Source organism: Electrona antarctica, assembly GCF_951216825.1.
Source record: "Electrona antarctica genome assembly, chromosome: 18".
NCBI lineage: Eukaryota > Metazoa > Chordata > Actinopteri > Myctophiformes > Myctophidae > Electrona > Electrona antarctica.
In genome coordinates, this window is record NC_136799.1 from 22,035,971 (window position 1) to 22,057,459 (window position 21,489).

General features: G+C 41.2%; 1 protein-coding gene and 1 long non-coding RNA gene across 3 annotated transcripts in view; one reads left to right on the top strand and one right to left on the bottom strand.

The window, feature by feature from the left end:
* LOC306941607 overlaps window positions 1-21,489 on the top strand; it is a 99,473-nt gene that overhangs the window by 40,942 nt on the left and 37,042 nt on the right. The gene's annotated exons all lie outside the window — the stretch shown is intronic.
* Window positions 5,291-21,489, bottom strand: part of dtnbb (dystrobrevin, beta b) — a gene marked incomplete at its 5' end in the record, with an annotated part of 39,011 nt that continues 22,812 nt past the window's right edge. Inside the window, 11 exons of the mRNA XM_079527149.1 lie at window positions 5,291-5,702; window positions 6,047-6,073; window positions 6,759-6,812; window positions 7,207-7,296; window positions 7,768-7,927; window positions 9,642-9,662; window positions 12,444-12,540; window positions 14,607-14,720; window positions 15,168-15,256; window positions 15,874-15,964; window positions 21,170-21,244. Of these exons, the coding sequence (XP_079383275.1) occupies window positions 6,060-6,073; window positions 6,759-6,812; window positions 7,207-7,296; window positions 7,768-7,927; window positions 9,642-9,662; window positions 12,444-12,540; window positions 14,607-14,720; window positions 15,168-15,256; window positions 15,874-15,964; window positions 21,170-21,244 (805 nt within the window). The 3' untranslated portion in view covers window positions 5,291-5,702; window positions 6,047-6,059. The remainder of the gene's footprint in view (window positions 5,703-6,046; window positions 6,074-6,758; window positions 6,813-7,206; window positions 7,297-7,767; window positions 7,928-9,641; window positions 9,663-12,443; window positions 12,541-14,606; window positions 14,721-15,167; window positions 15,257-15,873; window positions 15,965-21,169; window positions 21,245-21,489) is intronic.

A 21,489-nucleotide genomic window follows, 5' to 3' on the forward strand; every position in this document is an offset into this window, starting at 1 on the left:
CTATAGCCTTGGCTTGTACGTCACAAATGTTCCTCCTGCCAGTGGGCCACAAAAGTACCTCCACTCATTTTACACAGTTTTATACTTTTTGAAACGTGTAACTTTAATTTGACCTTGATCACACTGTAACCTTGCCCACATTTGTGAAAAGCCCTGCCTTGTCTCGCAGTCTCAGGCCATTCACATCTAGAGCAATCCTATAATTGTATTTGTGGTGCTGGAGGTTGGGTCTTTTTAATATCAGCATTTTGTCTTTATTCAGATTCAACAACAAATTAATTGATATATGTTGAAGAGGGTAGGACTCAAGCTATAGGACCAAGTCCAACCACTTGTATTTGGGAAAATAAGTCAATTGTTTTGCCAATCGTAACTTGTTAGTGTACACTGAGATTATGATGTCATGTAGATTTTTCTTCTCATCCGTGCACTTGCACTTTCTCTTTCTCTCTCACTCTCTCTTCATTGTCTGTGCTATATCATTGGCCTTGTGGTTCATGTGAGGACAGTAGTACGAGGACACAGTAGACAAGACTAATGCATTAACGGCTAACGGGAGGTGGACTGGTGGAGACTCTTGACTCTCTGCCTCTGTCTTCCGCTCTGCAGTCTTTCTCTGTTGTCTTGTCTGTGGAGTCTTGTGGTTCATGTTAGGACAGTACTAGAAGGATGACACAACCCCCCCCCCCCCCCCACACACACACACACACACACACACACACACACACCTCGCTTTCCCCAGAGTCTTCTCAACGGGGGGATGCTGAGGTTCAAAATGAGCTGACTTCATCTATCCCGTGTTTGGGCGAATGCACATTTATAGCTGAACTGACAAAATAATGTTTCTGTTCCGCAAAGGTAGTTAAGAAGCAGGTAGTGAATAGATGGAACATTTGTGTGTGTGTGTGTGTGTGTGTGTGTGTGTGTGTGGGGGGGGGGGGGGGGGGGGTAATTTAGCTCAGAGAGTATTAGGCTCCTTTGTACAAATGTTTTTGCACAACTACAACAACAAATGACATTGAGGAATTGATTTCCTATAGTTTTCTATGGCATAACCAAGTTATGCCTTTATTTAAAATAAACTTCTTAGCCTGTCTCTCTTGATTTGCCAAATGATTTGAGTATGATGGTTGAGTATAGAGCAGCAAAACTAAAAACCTATCATCTTAATAAAGACACAAACACGTATTATATTTTAAATCTTTTTAATATATATTTCACAATTTATTTATTTATTTACAAAAGACAGTGGCTGTGTGACATATAACTATCGTATCTGTAAAATGAACATAAACAAATGAATACCAGAAGCATAACAATGTAACATACAGTACGTAGATAAATAACAACACAGGAGCGCTGTTGAGATTGTTGAGCTTGCACATTTGTCTCTCTGCAAACAAAAACAAAGGACCACAATGGATGCCCCTCTCTGGTGTGATGATTGGGTGTCTATGTGTTTGTATTTACCCCGAGATTGGTCAGATGGTGTATACCATATTGCCTCCCCAAGGGCTAGAATGACATCACTGACTGACTGTCAGTAGATTTGGAATGTTTACTACTTGGTTGCTAAGTATATGAAATGCTAGCATTTTCCAGAATTCTGTAATTTTGAAAAATAATAATAATAATAATAATAATAATAAAGAAAAGAGAAAAAAATAGTTCAGTGTGGAGAGATAAAGCTACAGGCATTTTTGTGATCAACAATGGGCGACAACAACATAGTAATACGGATTTACTGACACAATGTCTGCAAACAGTTTGGCACAAATGTAAAGGCAGAAGAAAAAAAAAAGTTTACAACTTCTCCCCCACCACTTCCTGAAGGCAATAAATTAAAACTCCACAAGGTCACAGACTAAAATTTCTACATAAAGGCTGATAGATCATCTTATCTGCAGAATGTTTACTTTTATACAGCACTTTACAGAACACCTATAGGCACAACCTAAACAAAGAAAATGATCAGTTTGACATTGCATTCCTATTTGTGGCCAGCATGAAGGGGAAGACAATAAATTCACTTCTCTAAAAATAAAATAAATAAAAATCTTACTCAGCATTTCATTTATTTTTGGATATTCAAGGTTGAATATAGACAGTAGAGCCTTTTTTGACAGTGTTGGTCACAATGAGCTCCATGCTTTATGAAGCACTTTTACGCCTGCTTTTATAGACTCAGTGTTAATTTAACTCTGAAAGTGTCAAATGGACCCAAGTCAACAACTTCAGCGCCCAATTAAAATTGGTTAAGCACTTAACATCCTATCTGCTTTGTTGACCAGGTCGTCATTTCCCCCTACACCAAATCTCTTTGCTGAAAATCTACAAGCTCAGTACATGTCGCACTACAACTCGTTGTGAGCTTGTAGATTGGCTATTTTCACCAAATGTTTGCCTCAGAATAGGGACGATATGGTTCAAGTGGTTCAATTAACACTGAGAATTTGACTGTGTATCTAGGCTACTTCTTAGTGTGCAACGTGCAAAGTGTGCACGTTAATCTGTGCTTTGACAAAATCATTACAGTGATCAAACTCCACTAACAAAGAAGAATAGCTAGGATAATGGCATTCAGGAAGAAAAAAAAAAGCTGAATGAAAACATAACATTTAGAACAACAATATTGAGGAGCGTCTTTTTGTTCTTTTTGTCGACACAGTGTAATAGGTTGTTGAGACCATTTTACTTAGCTTATAAGATAGGCTTACTGTACAAATCTCACATGAGAGTTCACGCTTTTTCTAACTTCAGGACTCTAAGTACAGCTTGGATTGTTTTGCCCAGTTGTTGGTACAGTACGATTCAGACTGAGTTCCCATACAGGTTTCACACGCACTGATACACCAATCTGAGAACCCATCGTCAAAACATAAAGGAAAAACAGCGCTCTTTTCCTACTGACGGAGTCAACAGTCTGTCTCAAGAGACTGTACGTATGCACGCACGCACGCACACACACACACACACACACACACACACACACACACACACACACACACACACACACACACACACACACACACACACACACACACACACACACACACACACACACACACACACACACACACACACACACACTCGTCCCTAACCTTATATATGGATTTGTCCAACACAGTATTATTACTTCCTTACAAACTACAGATTGCACTGAAAATCTTCACCTTCACCATTACTAAAGCCAGATATAGCGTATTTATTTGACATGGCCACCCAGAATGTCTAAAATCTCCCACCAGAAGACAAATAAAAGTAACTAAGACCTGATCGCCTCCTGATTCAAGTAAATATCCTGTGTATGTCGACAGCTGTCCCTGTAGTCAGTGACTGACCAACACTCCTCATCAAAGGCAGACACACTAATTCACAGACACAGACTGTGTTTCCACTGACATGCAGCACCAAAAAGCACTTCAGAAAGTTTGCTCCCTTTAATAATCCACATCCTTAAACGTTTAGCTACTTGCTGTTACTTCCCTCTAGACATCTCGAGAGTTTCATTCCAAAGTGGGATATAAACCTGTGCCTAAACCTATAGTTTGTTGTGGAACCTCTTCTTGAGGATGGATATCTTGTTTTAAAGTCATTATTGGCTTTAGATTTACTCAAAAGTGATATCGCATTTTGGATTGAAACCCTTCCTTCAGTATTAACACTGGCCCTGTGACCTCTTTTCAGAGCAAAGCCAGTCTGTAGACAATGACTTCCACTAACTAAAGGTCAAAATCATGACCTTTCACCTACAATAATACTACAATCCCTGAGCACCTACCTTCATTGCACATAAACATACGTATATTCCACTTTTTTATTAACTAAATAAAGCTTTTAATTGTATTTTCCTACTTACTTATTTTCTCACTTACTCACATACTGTATGTGTCCCGTTTCGTAATTCTCAGTAAAAGATTTCAATGCGTAATTTATAATATTAATCTAAACATCCTGAGGTGTTTTCCCACCTTTTCATTAAGCAATAAATACCACCTACCCACTAGTCAGTGCATTAAGGAAGAACCTTGCATTGCGAGTTTTAAAATGCGCAACAGGTACTTCTACAATGTTTTTAAAGTCCATTCAGGTTTTCACAGAGACAAGACGATAAGAATCAGCGTATTATTGAGTTGATAGTAGCCCCTCTATTTCTCTGACCCAACAGCCCTCCTATTTGCAAGGATGGCTCACTGAGCTCACAGTAGCAGCAGCAGTACAGTATGTGACTCAGCGAGTACATTCATATGCACACAGTATTCTGGATTACTATGTTATCATATCACGGCTAAGGTCTTTTTGAAGGGCGCTAGCCCCTCCTATATTCAGCTATTAGTGTACATTTCCGTCTTACACAAACATTAAATTCCCATTGACAATGAACGGAGAATTTACGTCATGTGTCTGAGCAAATCGGTATTTTCGTCTTACACAAAGATTCAATTCCCATTGACAATGAATGGCGAATTTACGTCATGATGTACGATGATAAGAGCGCCCCTCACTTCACGCGGGTGTGATTTTTTTGGATGCGCTTGGCCGGGATGTGGGAGATTCCCATTTGGATGAGATGTCTGCCGTATGGGGAAACCCATGCTGGAGATCCAGGTTAGAGTCCAGGTGGCAACATTGGTTCTGTGACCTGGATCGGGTTTGCGAATAGGGTGATCGTCAAAGGCGGGTGAATGTAGCAGAGTTGCCTTGACTGAGGCCCATAAGCTTAATCTTCCTAAGCGTAGCCGGATTCCCCTCTGGGTGAGTGGTGTATTTTTGGTTACCCATGTGGGTAACTTACTAAATAAACCAGTATCTCTGAAATAAGCAGATTTTTCTGAATATTACCAAGGAAATTCAATTACCACAAGCCACAGAAAAAAACTACCATAAATGGGATAACACACCTCAGATAGTTTTCTGGATAATAACAGATCTTTAGATCTTTCTCATCATTGGAATACAAGGTTAGCTGGCTATATAGCTAATTGTAAATGGATGTTCTTTGATGTGGTGCATACATGCGCCTCTTGACATTCCTCCGTAATACCAGAATATGAATGTGCATGTAAACATACTGTGTGAATTCCGGGGCTAGACAACTTCTGAAACCCCAGCAAGTCACAATAAACCCAACAAAGAGCTGGCATAACAGCACCTAAATCCAGACATGAGTGCAACGCCATGCAAAGAAACCCCAAAAAAAGAAAAAGAAAAAAGAAAAGAAAACAAATAAATACTAATGCTAATTATACAAAAAGCAAAGACGGGAACTTTGTCCCAAAGTCATGTGTACATGTGTGTGTTTTACAGTATTATACAGAATGACCTGCTTCAATGGAACAGAGTTTAGGGGTGGGGGGTGGAGAGGAAAGCACAGCAAGCCATTCTTAGCAGTCATGAGGGAAATTGTTAGGTACTTAGAGTAGTTGTTTTCTTTCTTTTTTTTCATTTTTTTTCATCTTTTTTGTATACAGAACAACATACACACTCGCTAATTATACACATCTTGCTCCCTTGCAAGGTGTGAAACAGTTTCAATTCACATAGTGATATCCTGTAAAGGTTACAGCATGCATTACTCTATGTGCTAACGCCAGAGGGGATTGTTGTTGTTGATGCTGATTCTTTCCAGTAGAGGTCTGGATTTCCTCATAGGATGGAATGGAGTTCTCTTTTCTCTCAGTGCTTGTATACCGTGACTGTGCCTAGATGGGTACATTGCACAGAGACAATTGTGTTTAGTGCTCACGACAGCTACTGTGCACTACAGACCGTTTAATCTAAACCCTAGTCACAGCTGTTGTTGACCTTTTAAAGCATGTGTCAACCAGTGGGTCAGAACCAAAAAGTGTTCAGACCGTGTCATGGACGAAGAACAACCTTTTACATTTGTCTAGTCTTACCATAGGGTCTGTATAACTTTGAAACTCTGTTAGCCGTCAATGCCTTTGCATCAGTCATCAAGACAAATTCCTGATAAGTAACAATTACAGTACATCTCAACTTTTAAAATGTTATTAATGATATAAAATAGAAATGCAGTGCATACTTTTTGTCTTTGTTCAATCTGCCTCGGCTGGAAAACAGAGAAGAAAAATATTCAGAGACATACTGTATATGACTCATTTTCATTGGGGATAAAATTAAACAAACAAAATGCACAGATTGCATAGTTCATATTACTATACATTCACCAAATGTGACTCATTTGAAGGTTAGAAATGGTTGTAACTTAGAAAAAAGAAACAAATGAATACAAACAATTTAGGCATTTTGCAGACTCTCTTATCTAGAGTGACTTGACAAAATGCAAGATGCAAGCAAGCGGCATGAACCCTAATCAACCAATCTGAGTGAGACGGCTAAGAAAACGTAACTAGCATGTACAGTTGGAGGCCATCGATATTGTCCTTTTCTTTTTGCTGAGGTTTGCGTGATCTGCGCAAAAGGACAGTTAACCCATTTTGGGGCGAGAACCCCTTTTGGTGTTTTAAACATTATGTTATAATTTAGCTATTGAAAAATAGCAGATCTACAAGCTCATAGCGCGCCACCGAGTGGCGCGCTACGAGCTTGTAGGTCTGCTATTTTTGAAAAATCGTGAAAATATTTATTTCAGAAAACTGGAGGATTTAGAAGGATTTTTAAAAGTTTTGAGGTCAGGCCTAAATGGGTCAAATGAAAAGGGACAATATCGGTGGCACCCAACTGTAGATGTCTGTATAGTACATCTAGTCTGGCAAATCTGAAGACTGACTTACCTCGGTCCCCACCGTTCCGCATGCTGGCCTCGTCTTCAAGTACACTATCATCAACTTTAAATTCAACAGCCAAAACTTCAGTTAGGGTTGCTTTTAGCACCAACATTAAAATACTTTAACAAAAAACACAAAACGCTAAGAAATGGACAAAAAGAAAACCTATAATCATATATAGGCTATATATATATATATATATATATATATATATATATTATTATTATTATTATTATTTTAAACAGGCTAACAAGAAGAAAAAGGCTGCACGTTGCGGAAAATGTATTAAAAAGAAACCAACATTTCGACCTGTAAGGTTTTCTTCGGGCTAAAAAGCAAACACTACAAATAAAAACCTCAAATATGGGCAGAGACATAAACGAAAATCAAAAACTGGAATGCCAGTTATAATGTGGTTAAAATTTAACTAATAAATAATAAACTCTAGACTAACCTGAATGGAGTTCTTTGACCAGCGATGACATGGTGTTTGTGATTGAATCAGCAGCAACTAACAGATCATTCCGAAGATTTCTTGGCACACCTGGAACGGAGGGAGATATGTGCCTGGATTTCATTCCAAGGATTTTGTTCCAAAATAGCACATATCCATTTTTGAAAGATAAACATTAACATTGATGTTCCTATTAGGCCAAGAGCCTATAGCATGTAAACATTTGGTAAGTAGGTCCACTACACCAAATCCTTTTGATCTAGCTGATCTACTAACTCACAATGCATTGTCCTGTAAACTTGTAGATCAGCTGCTTTTGCTGAAATTCATGCAATATAGGCTCTATACTAACTCACAATGCATTGTGCTGTAAACTTGTAGATCAGCTGCTTTTGCTGAAATTCATGCAATATAGGCTCTATACTTGGTCCACTCCTTTCCCCCCTCTACACAACATCTCATAGCCGAAACCGGCTGTTTTCACTTTGGCCCAGAATAGGGATGCTAGAGTTACCAACAATATTGAATCAAGTTTGAAGTCATTCAGACCGACTGACTCACCATGAGCAAAGGCCTCCAGCACATCACCTCCTACGCCTGCCAGGCAGTCCTGGGGTGTGTGAGTAGGTGTGGACCCAGCAGAGGTGGACCTTATGGGCATGGGCATCGAGCAGCCTGCACCATGGCTCGGGGAAGAATGAGGGGAACCTCCTGACTGGGACTGAAATGTACAAACATTGTTACCAGTTAAAGAGCAACTTCACATTAAACCCTGTTATTTTTGTTGCAAAATGGCATTTAGAGTTAATATTGACATTCTGTGTTGAAAACATTAAAAAAGCAGTGATGTTGCAATGTACCGTGTTGGTGTTGGTGGTATTGATGTACCATCTCAGTGTTTGTACACTAACTAAACTGATCTAGTCTAGCACGCAGCGATTTAGTCGCTGTAGAATTCCTACCTTAAAGGTGACATTTTCTGTTAACATATTACACATTACACATTTGTAGCCGTCTCACATTCACAACCATTGTACTGTAGCATCAGCCACTTGACAAACATGGCCCAAACGTTTGTATGGTTTATTTATGAGATAGGACTAGCTAGGAGAATGTAGACTGTAGAGACAGGAAACCTATAGGGCAGAAAAAGAGCAGACAATACTAGAGTAGATACTAGAGTCTTCTGTGTGCTAACTGGCTGAGCCACCAGGCACCCCACATGAGCAAAATGTTTTGACCCTACCAGAACTCAGCCGTTGCCTTAGCTTGTAGACAATCAGGGTCAAGATCATTGACCCTGTCACACTGAACAACCCAGGACACGTTAATATGCTTTGGAAATGTTATCTAGGACGACATAGTGTGTGCTCACCTTAAAGGATGCTCCTGTAGATGTAAACAAAATAATGTTACCAGACTGTTCTCAACTGATCAGAACCTTTTTATTTACTGTAGGGGTTTACAGTCATAACAGCTAAAAAGTATGTACAAATACAGTTAACCGTTGCACCCTGGCTGTACCTGCACACAGAGGTCAGATAATCAATTCTGAGTTGAATCACCACTAAATCACCACAAAGTCAGTAATGAGGGGACACCACAACTTATTTCGGGGATTGCGGGGGGGGGGGGGGGGGGGACTGCCTCTCAAAAGTGACTTTTATTAAAGCAAATATACACACATGTGGCACTTAACCCCTTAAAAGGATGGGAAAATAAAGCAGTAATCCAAATGTAACTTGGTAACTTTACACCGACTGCCTGAGCAGCAGCTCACCATCCATACACTGTCCATCTATAGTGCACCTTTTCTGTGTCCAGATTGGTAATGAGAACCATGTGTGGGCGAGAGGCTGGGGGGTGTGCTGAGTAGGGTGCTATAGCTTGCAGAGAAAAGGGGCACTGTGTGCACGCCTGGTAGTGGGGTAGGGCCCAGGCCTGTGGCATGGAGCCAGGCAGCAGATGGCCAGCCAGACTGCAGTCACATTAGACGGGAGGTTGTTAGCGTTGATGAAAGGAACAGGTCTCTGACATTTCGGGCAAAGAAAAACACAAATCTTGACAACCCACGCACACCGTAGGCCTGAGAAAATCCTGTTTTTTAAAGGTCATAATCTCGCATTTAAGCTCGGTCAATGACTTAGAACGACAGCAATGTAATGCTGAGACAGCCTGAAATGAGAGGATTTCATTTCCGGTAGATAGTGGATTCCTAACATTATGTTTTCAATGTTTTCATAAGATTTATACCATGTGAAAACATGCTGTATAATATCTTATAACATTCACGTCATGCATTCATTTATATGAAGAGCTAGGAAAGTATTGCAATTCTACACACTATGTGAATCTTCTGTGTAAAGATGGAAGTACTAAGTGCTGTGATGTCAGCCAATTATTGCTCCTCGCAAACTGAATTAAGGGCCACTTACTGCCTGCTTTTGCTCTTCATCCTATTAGCCAGCCAAAGGTAAGCAGAGAGAGAGAGAGAGAGAGAGAGAGCGAGAGAGAGATATATAGACAGACAGAGAGAGAGAGAGAGAGAGAGAGAGAGAGAGAGAAAGAGATAGATAGACAGACAGAGAGAGAGAGAGAGACAGAGAGACAGAGAGAGAGAGAGAGAGAGAGAGAGAGAGAGAGAGAGAGAGAGAGAGAGATAGACAGACAGACAGACAGACAGAGAGAGAGAGAGAGACAGAGAGAGAGACAGAGAGACAGAGAGAGAGAGAGAGAGAGAGAGAGAGAGAACAGGAAGAGTGAAAGCAACAGAATTAAAGCAGTGAAAGATGGCAGACAGCCTTTCTGCATGCACAGTTACTTTGAAGAGACTACAAGGGATACCTTGGTTGTATTTGTATCTAAATTGTACTCCGCCAGGAGATCCATGCATTCGTACCTGTTTGTATGTGTGTAGTGCCTGTGTGTATGTGTGTAGTACCTGTGTGTATGTGTGTGTAGTGCCTGTGTCTGTCCACAGCTACTAAACATACCTGTGTGTATGTGTGTGTAGTGCCTGTGTGTATGTGTGTATGTGTGTAGTGCCTGTGTCTGTCCACAGCTACTAAACTTCCATGCTACTAGGCCAATCAGCATTATATTGTATTATTCAAATCGGTCAACGACATCTACTGTACATCTTTTTGTTGTATTATCCTATATTAGAATTGGCTAATGGGAGGTCGGGCGGACCACGGCCATGTTACTCTGACTCAGAAATAACCATAAACAAACCCGATACGCCCATATACCTGTATATAGGCATACATGGAGATCTGGTTGTCCATAGCCACAGATTCAACTGCTATATGCCCATACCGACCGACTTCAAACTCAAGCATCGGCAAGGCTCAAGGGAGTGCCGTGTTCTCCGTCGAGTAATTCCAATAAGAGGTTGTACAGAACCACCAATATGTCCATATATAGGCAATTAGGCATATATGAATATTCAGAATCGCCGATCCAACTGATCGGCGATTCAGAATCGCCGATCCAACTGATCTCCATATACAGTATGGGCGTAAAAGGGACAAGGATAATATGGGCATAAAAGGGACACACGTATAGACAGACAGATACAGAGATCTCTATAATAGGCTATGGGCACTATGAGCACAAAAGGGACACAGCGAGTACTCTGACAAAGCCCCCAATACCCATACTCCGACACATCGGACGGATCTGCGGTTTGAGTCTGACACACAATTTAAAGTTCTGATGTTTGCCAATGCATGCATGCACCACAACTAATTTAGCCAACTACAGCCAGGTCTTAAAAGCACAAACATGTACAGCTGCTGAACAAGCAAACTGTAGGTGAAAATAACATGTTTTGTGTGTTTTGATCGGGACATCCCTACTGAATTTAATGTTAAATATGTTATGCATGCATATGGGTTGAAAATCCATATGCATCCATGTCTTTTTTTCTCTCTCTCCATCGCATGCACATGAATGTGACACACGCACACACAGGACTCTCCTGAAACTATGCTGGCATGATGGTTGGCCACCTTTCAGATATACTAGTGTAGAGTGTACATCTCAACCTGACCTACATGCCATTCATGTACAGTTGTCAACTTGTGTAGCTGTTATGTCAATGACATTACAGCGCTTACTTCCTCTTGCAAAGGACTCGCAAAGTGACTGAGGGGCAGCAAAAAACAACACATTTCAAAATGACTGACTGGTGATACAAACATAACCGATGCAGTATATGACATTAACAATCAGACTTACAGATACATTTGAATGACAGCACAGTACAGAAAGATGGAGAAAGGTAGATAATGTGTATGAGAGAGAGCGGGTGGAAGACAGCAGGGACTATGAAGAACTGGTAATCACATGCCACTCTATTGTTATTAGAGCGGCATGTTATTATATCCATTAACCAGTGGTAGAGGCGATGAAGAAAAACCCTCCATGTCGAGCGCGCCTCAGCTCCGACCATGCAGGGCGGGTCTCTAACTCGCTTTTTTTGATCGCTTGACAATTAAAATTGTTTTTCATAATGTTGGAAATGCATCCATAGAGTTTTGTCCCAAATGAGCTTCCGTCTAAAGCAAGCAGCCGATAGACCCTTCCTCCCTGCTCAGAGCTACAGCTCTCTTTTTTTGCCTCAACCAGTGGGTAATGGATATTATCGTCAGATTACGGTAAAAAAACAGCTACTTCGGAATAAAGTACAACACTATTCTTAGGGCATGCCTCCTGGCGTAGATTTGCACTCTACTGAGCGCACCTTTCAAAGTGCTTGCTTTTGTAAACTTTTGATCTGACTTTGCGTCCTTTTATTATGTTATGAGGCCTTGGTTTTGAGCCAGTTTTAAATGGCCGTAACAGTGTCACACATAGGGATGTAACCTTTTTACCTGTAATGACTTACATAGTGAAACTGAGATGCATAGCTATGTCGAAATATCCCTTTAAAGTCACTTGTGTCAATTAAATGAACACTAAATTAATTTATCAAGTAACTTACTGGCTTTAAAAACTATTGCATTCTACATAGTCATACATCATTCATTAGCATCAACTGCAACATACAGTGAAACTAAACTGCACCCTCTGTGTGAGTTTACTATCAGAAGCTCTAAATGTCTCTCCATATTACATCATAAGGCACTGTCTCTAACTGGCGCTCACTGAATATAACTGATTAAAGATCTGTTGTATGAGTGACGACACGGTCGTAAGTATAAATTAGGCTTTTGAGACGCCTGTGTTCTTACCTTGAGCAGCCTCATGAGGCCCTCCAGTTGCACCATGAGCTCTCGTCTGCTCTCCTGCAAGGCCGACATGCGTCTCTCCAACTCGTCTTTCCTGTGTCTGTGGCCAAAGAGGGTGGACAACTAACGATTATGTTTTCATAATCAATTCATCTTCTGTCAGTCACTCATTTTCTGTCGCACTTTGACCAGACCACAATATGCAGGTCTATGAATAACTGTCCACTTAGTATCCATATTCTGAGGGGAACATTTACCAAAACTAGTAGATTTACAAGCTCACAATGCGCTGCAAAAGCTTGTAGATTAGCTGTTTACTGTGAAGCGATTTGGTGTAGAGAGGAAAATCATACCACGTATAAACAGAATACAAAGGTCTATTGACCACACCATCCTATTTAAATGGGCATTACAAACACTCAATGTATTGTAATTATTACTGACTTGTATAAGTTTGTAGGCTCACAGTATCCCAGCATCTTCAACAACCACTATATATCTGGATCGTAACTTTCAGTATCCTGTGATCCCCAGTTGTCTGTCAATTTAACACCACCAAATATTGCCATTTTCTGTGAGTTTGGTCACAATGCTTGGTGGCTGTCTCTTTGGTGAGGACAAAACTGACTCATCAGTTCCCTCTGGTGTTCATGGGATGTACTCCAATTTGAGAGTGAGAATTGAAACACAGTCAGAGCAGCACAGCTCTCCTGTCTATCTGCCCGGTGTCCTGGTATCACACTCTCACAAACATCTGCTGCTTCTGACTATCTCTGCTCCTCTATACCCTGGGGCGAGCGCAAAGCAATATCGGGGCAGTCCAGCCAGCCATCCAAACACCAAACCCAATCCAACTCCTCTAATTTGCAATCGGAACATTAGATTGATAATATTTCCTTCTCCAAGCTCTGAAATCCTCTCCAGGCTGGGCAGAGAGGGAATGTCACACTTGAAAACTGGCTCAATGAGTCAGATAAGGCCCTTGCAAATGCTCTTCAATAACAACTGAGAGTTTTTCACCTTGTGCCTCAGCCAAAACAGGATGATCTGATCCTGATGATCACTGGAGGACTTGCATCAGTGCATGCCATCATATACAAAATAATTACACCACCAAAGTAGAACAGAGAATTGAATAACCAGAAGAGACAAAGAAGAAAGGGATCAATTAACGTGCGCTTCAGTGATTATCTTATAATGTACTCTTGAATTACTTCATATCTCTGAATGGATCACATGGAAACTTGAAAAAGATACAACATAATCACATGAATTAACTAAGTACAGTCAGCAAGTGTCATTCATGGTAGAAAGTGATGCCACTTTTTGGCTCTATCCAGGCTTGAGACCAAGATTCCTGTGTATTTTGCCAGCAGACGATAACATTCTATGAAGCCAATTCAAAGCACAGTCTATAATTAGAACGACTGTAGCTCTACCAGAGGAATGTATTTTGCTGACACAAATACAAGAACCCTTGAATAGTTTAGTTGCTTGATTACCTCGATACACCCCACTCCCTGTTGTTCACCAATCAAAAGAAACACTGCCATGCTGGGCCAAACTATGGAATTCTAAATGTGTTTCTGTCAGTTATCAGTGTGGGGGTAAACTAAGCCACTGGTTTCTTCAGACAAAAGGCATAGTATTTTGCAGAACATCATAAATGGTAAATGGTGCATTTATATAGCGCCTTTTATCCAAGGCGCTTTACATAGATTGTGCATTACATTCACCCATTCACACACACATTCATACACCAATTGCAGCGGAAGCCATGCAAGGTACCAACCAGCACATCGGGAGCAATTTGGGGTTCAGTGTCTTGCCCAAGGACACTTCGACATGTAGACAGGAGGAGCCGGGATTCGAACCGCCGACCCATGGATCATTGGACGACCTGCTCTACCTCTTGAGCCACAGTCTACTAATATATAGTAGGCTATATCACTAGTCCATACCAGGGGTTGTACACAAGAACTAGGGGTGCTGGGTGGGCGGCCCATACTTATACATGTGCTGTTGTAACTTTTTGTCAATTCATGTAATGTTTTATATTGTATATATCATCAATATTGTAAAGCACGTTTAGATGCATTCTATGCATTAAAGGTGCCATAACATTTTACAAATACAATTTATTATAGTATTAACCATATATTCTACCTGAGGAGCCGTAGTTCAGCCAGGAGGGTAGGATTCTGTTGGGCTTTTTCTGGCGTGGGCTGGGAGGCCTGCTCGTGCTCCAAGCGCAGCCTCTGGATCTCCTGTAGGATCTCCCTGAGGAGCCCCAAGATACAACAAACATCAGCAACACACTAGACCTAACTGTAATAACTACGAGTCATCATTTGTTTTAGATCTTTGGAGAACAAAAGTGAGTAATTAGAAGAACTGACACTGCGATTCCCACTGAGGAAAAATTGGGGAATCCCTATTGGAACCCACCATGTAGACTACTTCAATATGTCTGTGAATATAATGTAACAGACAGTTGGAAAGCTGACAGAGAGACAGCACATGGGATGCACAGGAAAGAAGACCAGCAGGGCTAAGGTTATAGAGATGGGGGGGTATCACCCCTGCACTCTGGGCAACCCTGTACAGTTATGTAGGATGTCACCTATGTATGTACTCATACTCAATCATATCGTATGGAGGCATAATTCAAATTCAGATCACCTCAGGCGAGATGTGCACTATGATACACAATTTGCAGCATCCCACCTGTTTTTGTTCTCTAGCTCGGCAATCAGCTGTCTTTGCTGCTTGTTGGCGTCAAAGTTGAAACTCAGATCTGTTGGAGGACATTGTTGCTGAAAGACAAAGTTATCATAAAAATGTAATTGAAGAATAGAAGAGTATAAAAGTCAAACCCCACATGCTATTGTTGACAACAATAATGAAACATTTAATGACTGTCCTAGAGGCTTGTATAGGGGACGTTCACTCCTGTGATCTACCCGTTCATTTAACAATGAACAAGCTCAGTGTCATTATTGTAATGCCAATACAATAATTCTATTCTATTCTATAGGGTAGATGAGACAAACATCTCACATCTCTTTTCTTTTCTTCCCCCAACATAAGTGAAACTATCGAACCAAACAAGCAGAGAGATTTGCCTAATTTTCAAAATCTTGCCAAGGTAGAAACAAGTTAAATTATCTCGCCCCATTGGCAGTTTTTCATTTTCACTTGTTGAAGATATTAAATAGAAATTCAGACTATAACAACACAAGATTAAACATATAAGGATGAACTGTTTTTTGCAGTGTGGATTCATCCAGCTTTTGCATCAGTGTTGAAAGGTTCTCAAGCAAGACAGAAACAGTGCTCCGTTGTATGACATAGTATAAATCAGCCAACTTGGTAAATCGAAATGCGGGTTGACTGAAGTGGACCACACAGGGCATTCTTGGAGCTCACTCACAGTGGAGTTGCCTGCTTCAGCTGCCAGTCGGGCAGCGTAGCGAGCGATGAGGCGGTGCTCTTCGTCTAGCCGGCTAGGACTCTCCAAGACACTGATGGAATAGACAGCAAGAAAAATTCATCAGTGTGTTATTTCAGAAGTACAGACATTCCTATCCTCTGAGAGCACAGACCTTGATAAAGCCGATAGCTGATCAGTAAATATATTAGTTTTACTAAAGATTTAGCAAAGTACAGTACATTTTCAGAGGGCAGATGTCTCATTGTGGAATTAAACTCTTCACTTGTACCGTCAATTCATTTTTTTACTAAGATAAACGTAAACTGAACTGCCCTTAAAGAATGCCATGTGATTATGACTTGTGTGGTCATGGACTGACTATTGGATATTATGATTTGAGATGGGCATAAGAGATTACCAATGCAGTATGCCAAATGCATTGGCAGCTGTTCTGCCAATGATCATTCCCGAATCCCCATCATTTTTATTAGTGGAAAACCCAAATACGCATGTGAGTGTGAATGGTAGTGCGGTACATCGTACATGACATGGATGGATAGATGATGAGGAATATGGTTGCCCCTTTTTTGGTGAGTGCTCTGTAATGAGAAGTGAAGGAGAGTTGAAATGATGCTGGGCTCCCTGCCTGCATGCACGAGGAGCATGCAGGTGTGAGGGGTGATTTCACCCAACACCGCACGGCACAGCACTCTTGATCTGACTGGGGAGTGAGCAATGATTAAGCCCATTAAAACAGTTTAAGTGCCAGGGACGTTAAGACGAGCCTGATATCACTATGTACTGATTGCCAGGGACGTTAAGACGAGCAAAAAAAAATCCATGTTTTTGAAAAATCCTCTAATCTGGTGTGCAGGTTATGACATGCACATTACATGCACAATAGAATTACATTTTCTTTCTTTTATTTATAATGGGAAAAGTGGCACCCAGGACCAAAACTGGTGTCCACCCCCTGACACCCAAAGAGTTAAAACCCAATCTGGCTTCACAACTAAACTCTATCACTCTATATGGGTGAGAGAAAAAAGAAAAGGAATAAGGTTATTTCACAAATGTTTTTCTTCTTCTTACACCAGCAACAGTGTATCTTGTAATAAAGCCACAAAGATTAATTAGAAAATGTTTGCGTTTCAGTGAACATTAGAAATTAGATGGCTTACAGTACACACAAGTCAAATAATCTTATCTTGGTGGCAGGTTTCTTGTCACAGAAACAGACTCAACGTTCATTTTTTGCAGCACACAGCTTAATTCGTGGTCTAAACTCTAGAGGGTGCCGGAGGTCATCGTCGTAGATTAAAGTAATACATTAAGGTACATCAGAGTCCTTCTCTGTTCGCACATAATGTGAGTTGACCCTACAGGGGTCATTTGGATGCACTGCTCAGGCTATTTATCTGCATGCCTCTCTCTATGACTTTGATTCAGTGCCAAAGTTTCCTGGCACATAACCAGAATAAAGATATCAGACAAGGATTCGTCACACTACACACATACTTCCGATTGTTTGTGACAATCACTGTCCAATGGTATCTTTCTTTATTCTAGGTACTTGCACCAGTCTCCAGATGCATGCGTGAACTGTATAATATTAAATATTAACTAATTATTGGCCTTCCTCCATTGACCTTGATACCCTACCTATACCAAGTACATACCACCGGATTAGCTCAAACACTTGACTCACAATCAAATATGGTAAGAGTTGACATAATATAGATATACCAATGATGATATATATACAGTACCAATTAACATAATTATTTATTTCCAATGTTTAGATTGTTACAAAGCATATGACATCTAGGGCTCCAATTTTGTCGCAGCCTTTACCCGCAGCGCGGCCCGCAATTCAGCCGAATATAGGAGCTTTCTCTGTCCCTTAATGGTATTTTCGTCCCGCGTCACCCGCTATCTTTTTTGCCGACAGCGGTATTTGCGCCTAGAGGTGTGGTCATGGGCGGCAGCGGCTATGAAGCAATATAGCACTAACGGGCGACGGGTAAGGGATCTCTTAAAGGGATCTCTTAAAGCCAAGACTGGTGATTGGTTCAATGTGGTTTAATTATTGCAACGCCCAAACCACACCTATGCATAATATAACGGGTAACGGAGGTGTTTAAGGGATTTAGACAGGTAACCAAAATACTAACTTTAGTGGGGGAACACCCTTTCCCCACTCCTAAAACCCCAAATAGTGGCTTTAGAAAGATGAGACAAAACTGGAGCCCCTAGTATTTTAGGAGATAAGTCTCTGTTTACATTTTGGACATAATAGTATTGGCACTATACTGATACAGCTACCACTTGAGTTAAAAGATTTCATATCCAGTGACACCATTGGTTTAATAGGTTACCCAAGTTAACTCTAAATTAAAAACTCATCCAGCTCCGACAGCGAATTAGTTTTTTTTTCCTTTTTTATTTTTTATATATATCTTCTGGCACCGGTGGTTCTGCATGACTAACAGGTAATAAATTGTGGGGTGTCGGTTCGCCCTTGGAGGACTGGTAGTGAAAGGACTGTCTGAGAGACAGAGAGCGAGGCAGGAGGGTAGCAGATGCCGTGTCAGCACAGCAGACAGTATCAGGGACAGACTGTGATGGAGGCTGCATGGCTGGGAGCATGACTCGCACGTCTAGACCCGAAAGGAAACACCATTTCATACACACCAGGATGCGCTGCTCTCCTGTCTGCAATGACACCACCACAGCCTGAGCTCGCAATATTCTAGAGGCCAGAGTGTCCTAAATGAATTGTCTTTCTTATTACAGTGAAAACTGGAAGGGGAAGACACACACAAGATGACATCCAGTCTTGAGGCAAAGAGACATTGCCACCAGAGGAGATTTACATTATTTAGAAATGGCATCTTCAACTGACAGGACTTGCCAAGCGAGGCAAGTTTAACCGTATCAACAGATTCATCTTTTACAAGACAGCATATGTCAACTCACTCAGACCCAGACAGTCTAGAAGAGACTGTCAAAACAGGCCTGCTCCTTTTTATTGCTTGTCCAACAATATTAACCAGCATCCACGTGGATACTCAAACACAAATTACCATTTGGCATTGGCACAGTGGCATAATGTGCTATTTCTGCCCGAAATATGGAAGCAGCTTTCAAGTTGTTAAGACTTCAGCCCCTACACCCTCCCGTCTCTTATATGCTCCGACGGCTTCAGGCGAAAACATCGTTTGGCACGTGACATCTCCCTAGAACAGCTCTGACTCACAGAGCCAAATGTCAAGACAAAGGTTATCGGGCTCTTTCATTACTTGCCACAGTGAAATAAACCCCAGGAGAGCACAGATTTTTTTCTTTCTTCCATTTTTACACACTGCAGCATTCCACTGACCTCCGTTGGTCAGGATGAACGGCACGATTTACCGCCCGAGGTGTCTCAATCATGTCAGCTCTCTTCAAATCGCCTTTATTCTGGACACTGTCCACTCTCTCAAGGAATTTATGTAGCTTCCGCATTGCTCCAAAATTCCTCCTTAATGAGACATTTGATCTAGTAGTGAACGTAAAAATAAAATAAGATCTGTACTGGGGTGACATTTTCTTTTAACTCTTCAGAATGCAAATGATCTTGAATCATGTATCATTACCTTGACACTAGGGATTGGGATAGAGGAATCTGCCTCATTTTAAGATGTTGGCAATTGTGATGAAAGGTCATGAACCATGCGATTCTGCACTGTAAACAAACTAAATTATCTGCCTCTGTGGCAGTTTTTTTCCGCTTCAAGGGGAAAAACTGGAATTTAGGACACAATAATAGATTAAACGACTTGTAACCGTTGGCATTTTTTCCAGTACTGCCCTTTAAGTGCACTGATTTTGCTGTCTAGGTAGCATGACAACCCATCACCACATGAGCATGATGGCACAAATGGAAAAGTATCCCCACATTGGCTTCAAGCACCCAGTACAACACTTTTACACTAACAAGGTCTTTGTCAGGCAAATTAACCCAGCAGCTGACATAAAATTGTTTGGATGTTGGCTGTTGCATCAGGACCACTTCATGCATTCACCCCAGAACATTCTTTCTTTAACATTATGGTATAGCATTCAATCAATATACCAAAGACAAAAAAACAATTACCAAAGACACATTTTTACTTTAACATCTTGGTATAACGTCAATATACTAAATCAATATATTGTTAGTAGACATTTCAAATGTCTCTCAGCCAATTGGTAATCAAAACATTCCTTGTAGTTGTAAAATAATTATGACAGTTGAAGGATAAACGGTAAATTCCTCCGAGTTTCAAATGTATAAATTAACTCTGAGGATATCACTGTGAAAGGTTCAACAAGCCTGCAGTAAAAAGTAGCAATTCTATGATGGCTGCATCCTACAAAGCACACCTGCTCCTCCCTCCCTCCAGATACACGTGTCCTGAGAGAAGTCCTCAGAGAATCCTTTCAGAGTTGTTCCATCTCGCTCGTGTAAATTACTATAAAGATACGGCTGAACGAGATGCTGTACGCTGTATGTAATGGGCAGACATGGAGGACAGAGTGCAGACACATTACAGCGCTCTCAGAGTGCTCTCTTGTTATTGAATTCATAACCACAGCACACTATTAGACGGTTCATTACCATTACAAATAAATAATAATAGGGGTGGCCTTTAACTGAGAGGGGCTGAAACGAGAGGACAATTAGATAGCTTGCACAGAGAGCCTCGCATCTATCTGGTTACACTATAACGCTGTAATTCCATCATGATCTCTTTGTCAAATGAGCCTGCTAAGTGGGTGTGCTCAGATATTCTTCCTGACAGCGTAACAAATTTCCCTCTAAAAATACACTGAAAGGGCATATTGCTCGGGATGCAAACAATGTGTGTCTAGATAAGCAATAACATCTGTAGTCCTGCATGTTGTTCTCCTCCTTTCAGCTTGGAAGAGAAAGTTTGTCTCCCTCCCTTTTTTCTCTTCCCATGCGCAAAAAGTGCATATCATTTGATATACAGTCAGTGCGTGTGCTGTAACTGAATAAATGCATTGTCATCTATAAAATATGCGGTACTGGTTTTCAAGTTAACTTGTTCCCACCGATTGTGTGTGTGTGTGTGTGTGTGTGTGTGTGTGTGTGTGTGTGTGTGTGTGTGTGTGTGCGCGTGTGTGTGCGCGTGTGTGTGCGCGTGTGCGTGTGCGTGTGCGTGTGCGCGTGTGCGTGTGCGTGTGTGCGCATGTGCGTGTGGATATGCCTAAGGTCAGGTGAGGGGGAACATGTACCTGAGGCACTTACCTTTTAGTGGGCGTCGGTGCCCCAGAGGACATTAGCATTGTGTCGTTCATGTTGTTGGTCACTGGTTTCGGCTGACTAAAAGACAAGATTAGAGGTCTTTAATGCTATACTGCCGAGCCCTTCGTGATTGTTACCAGGGAGTGTGTGTGTGTGTGTGTGTGTGTGGGGGGGGGGGGTGGATCTGTGCGTGCGTGTTGGGGGGGAGAGGACATTTGTATGTTATTAATAACCATGGATCAGCTATCCTGACTGCACATGTACAAAATGCTTTTATGTCAGGGAATTATTATCTGAAGTTGTAAACCACGAAAACTGGCAAC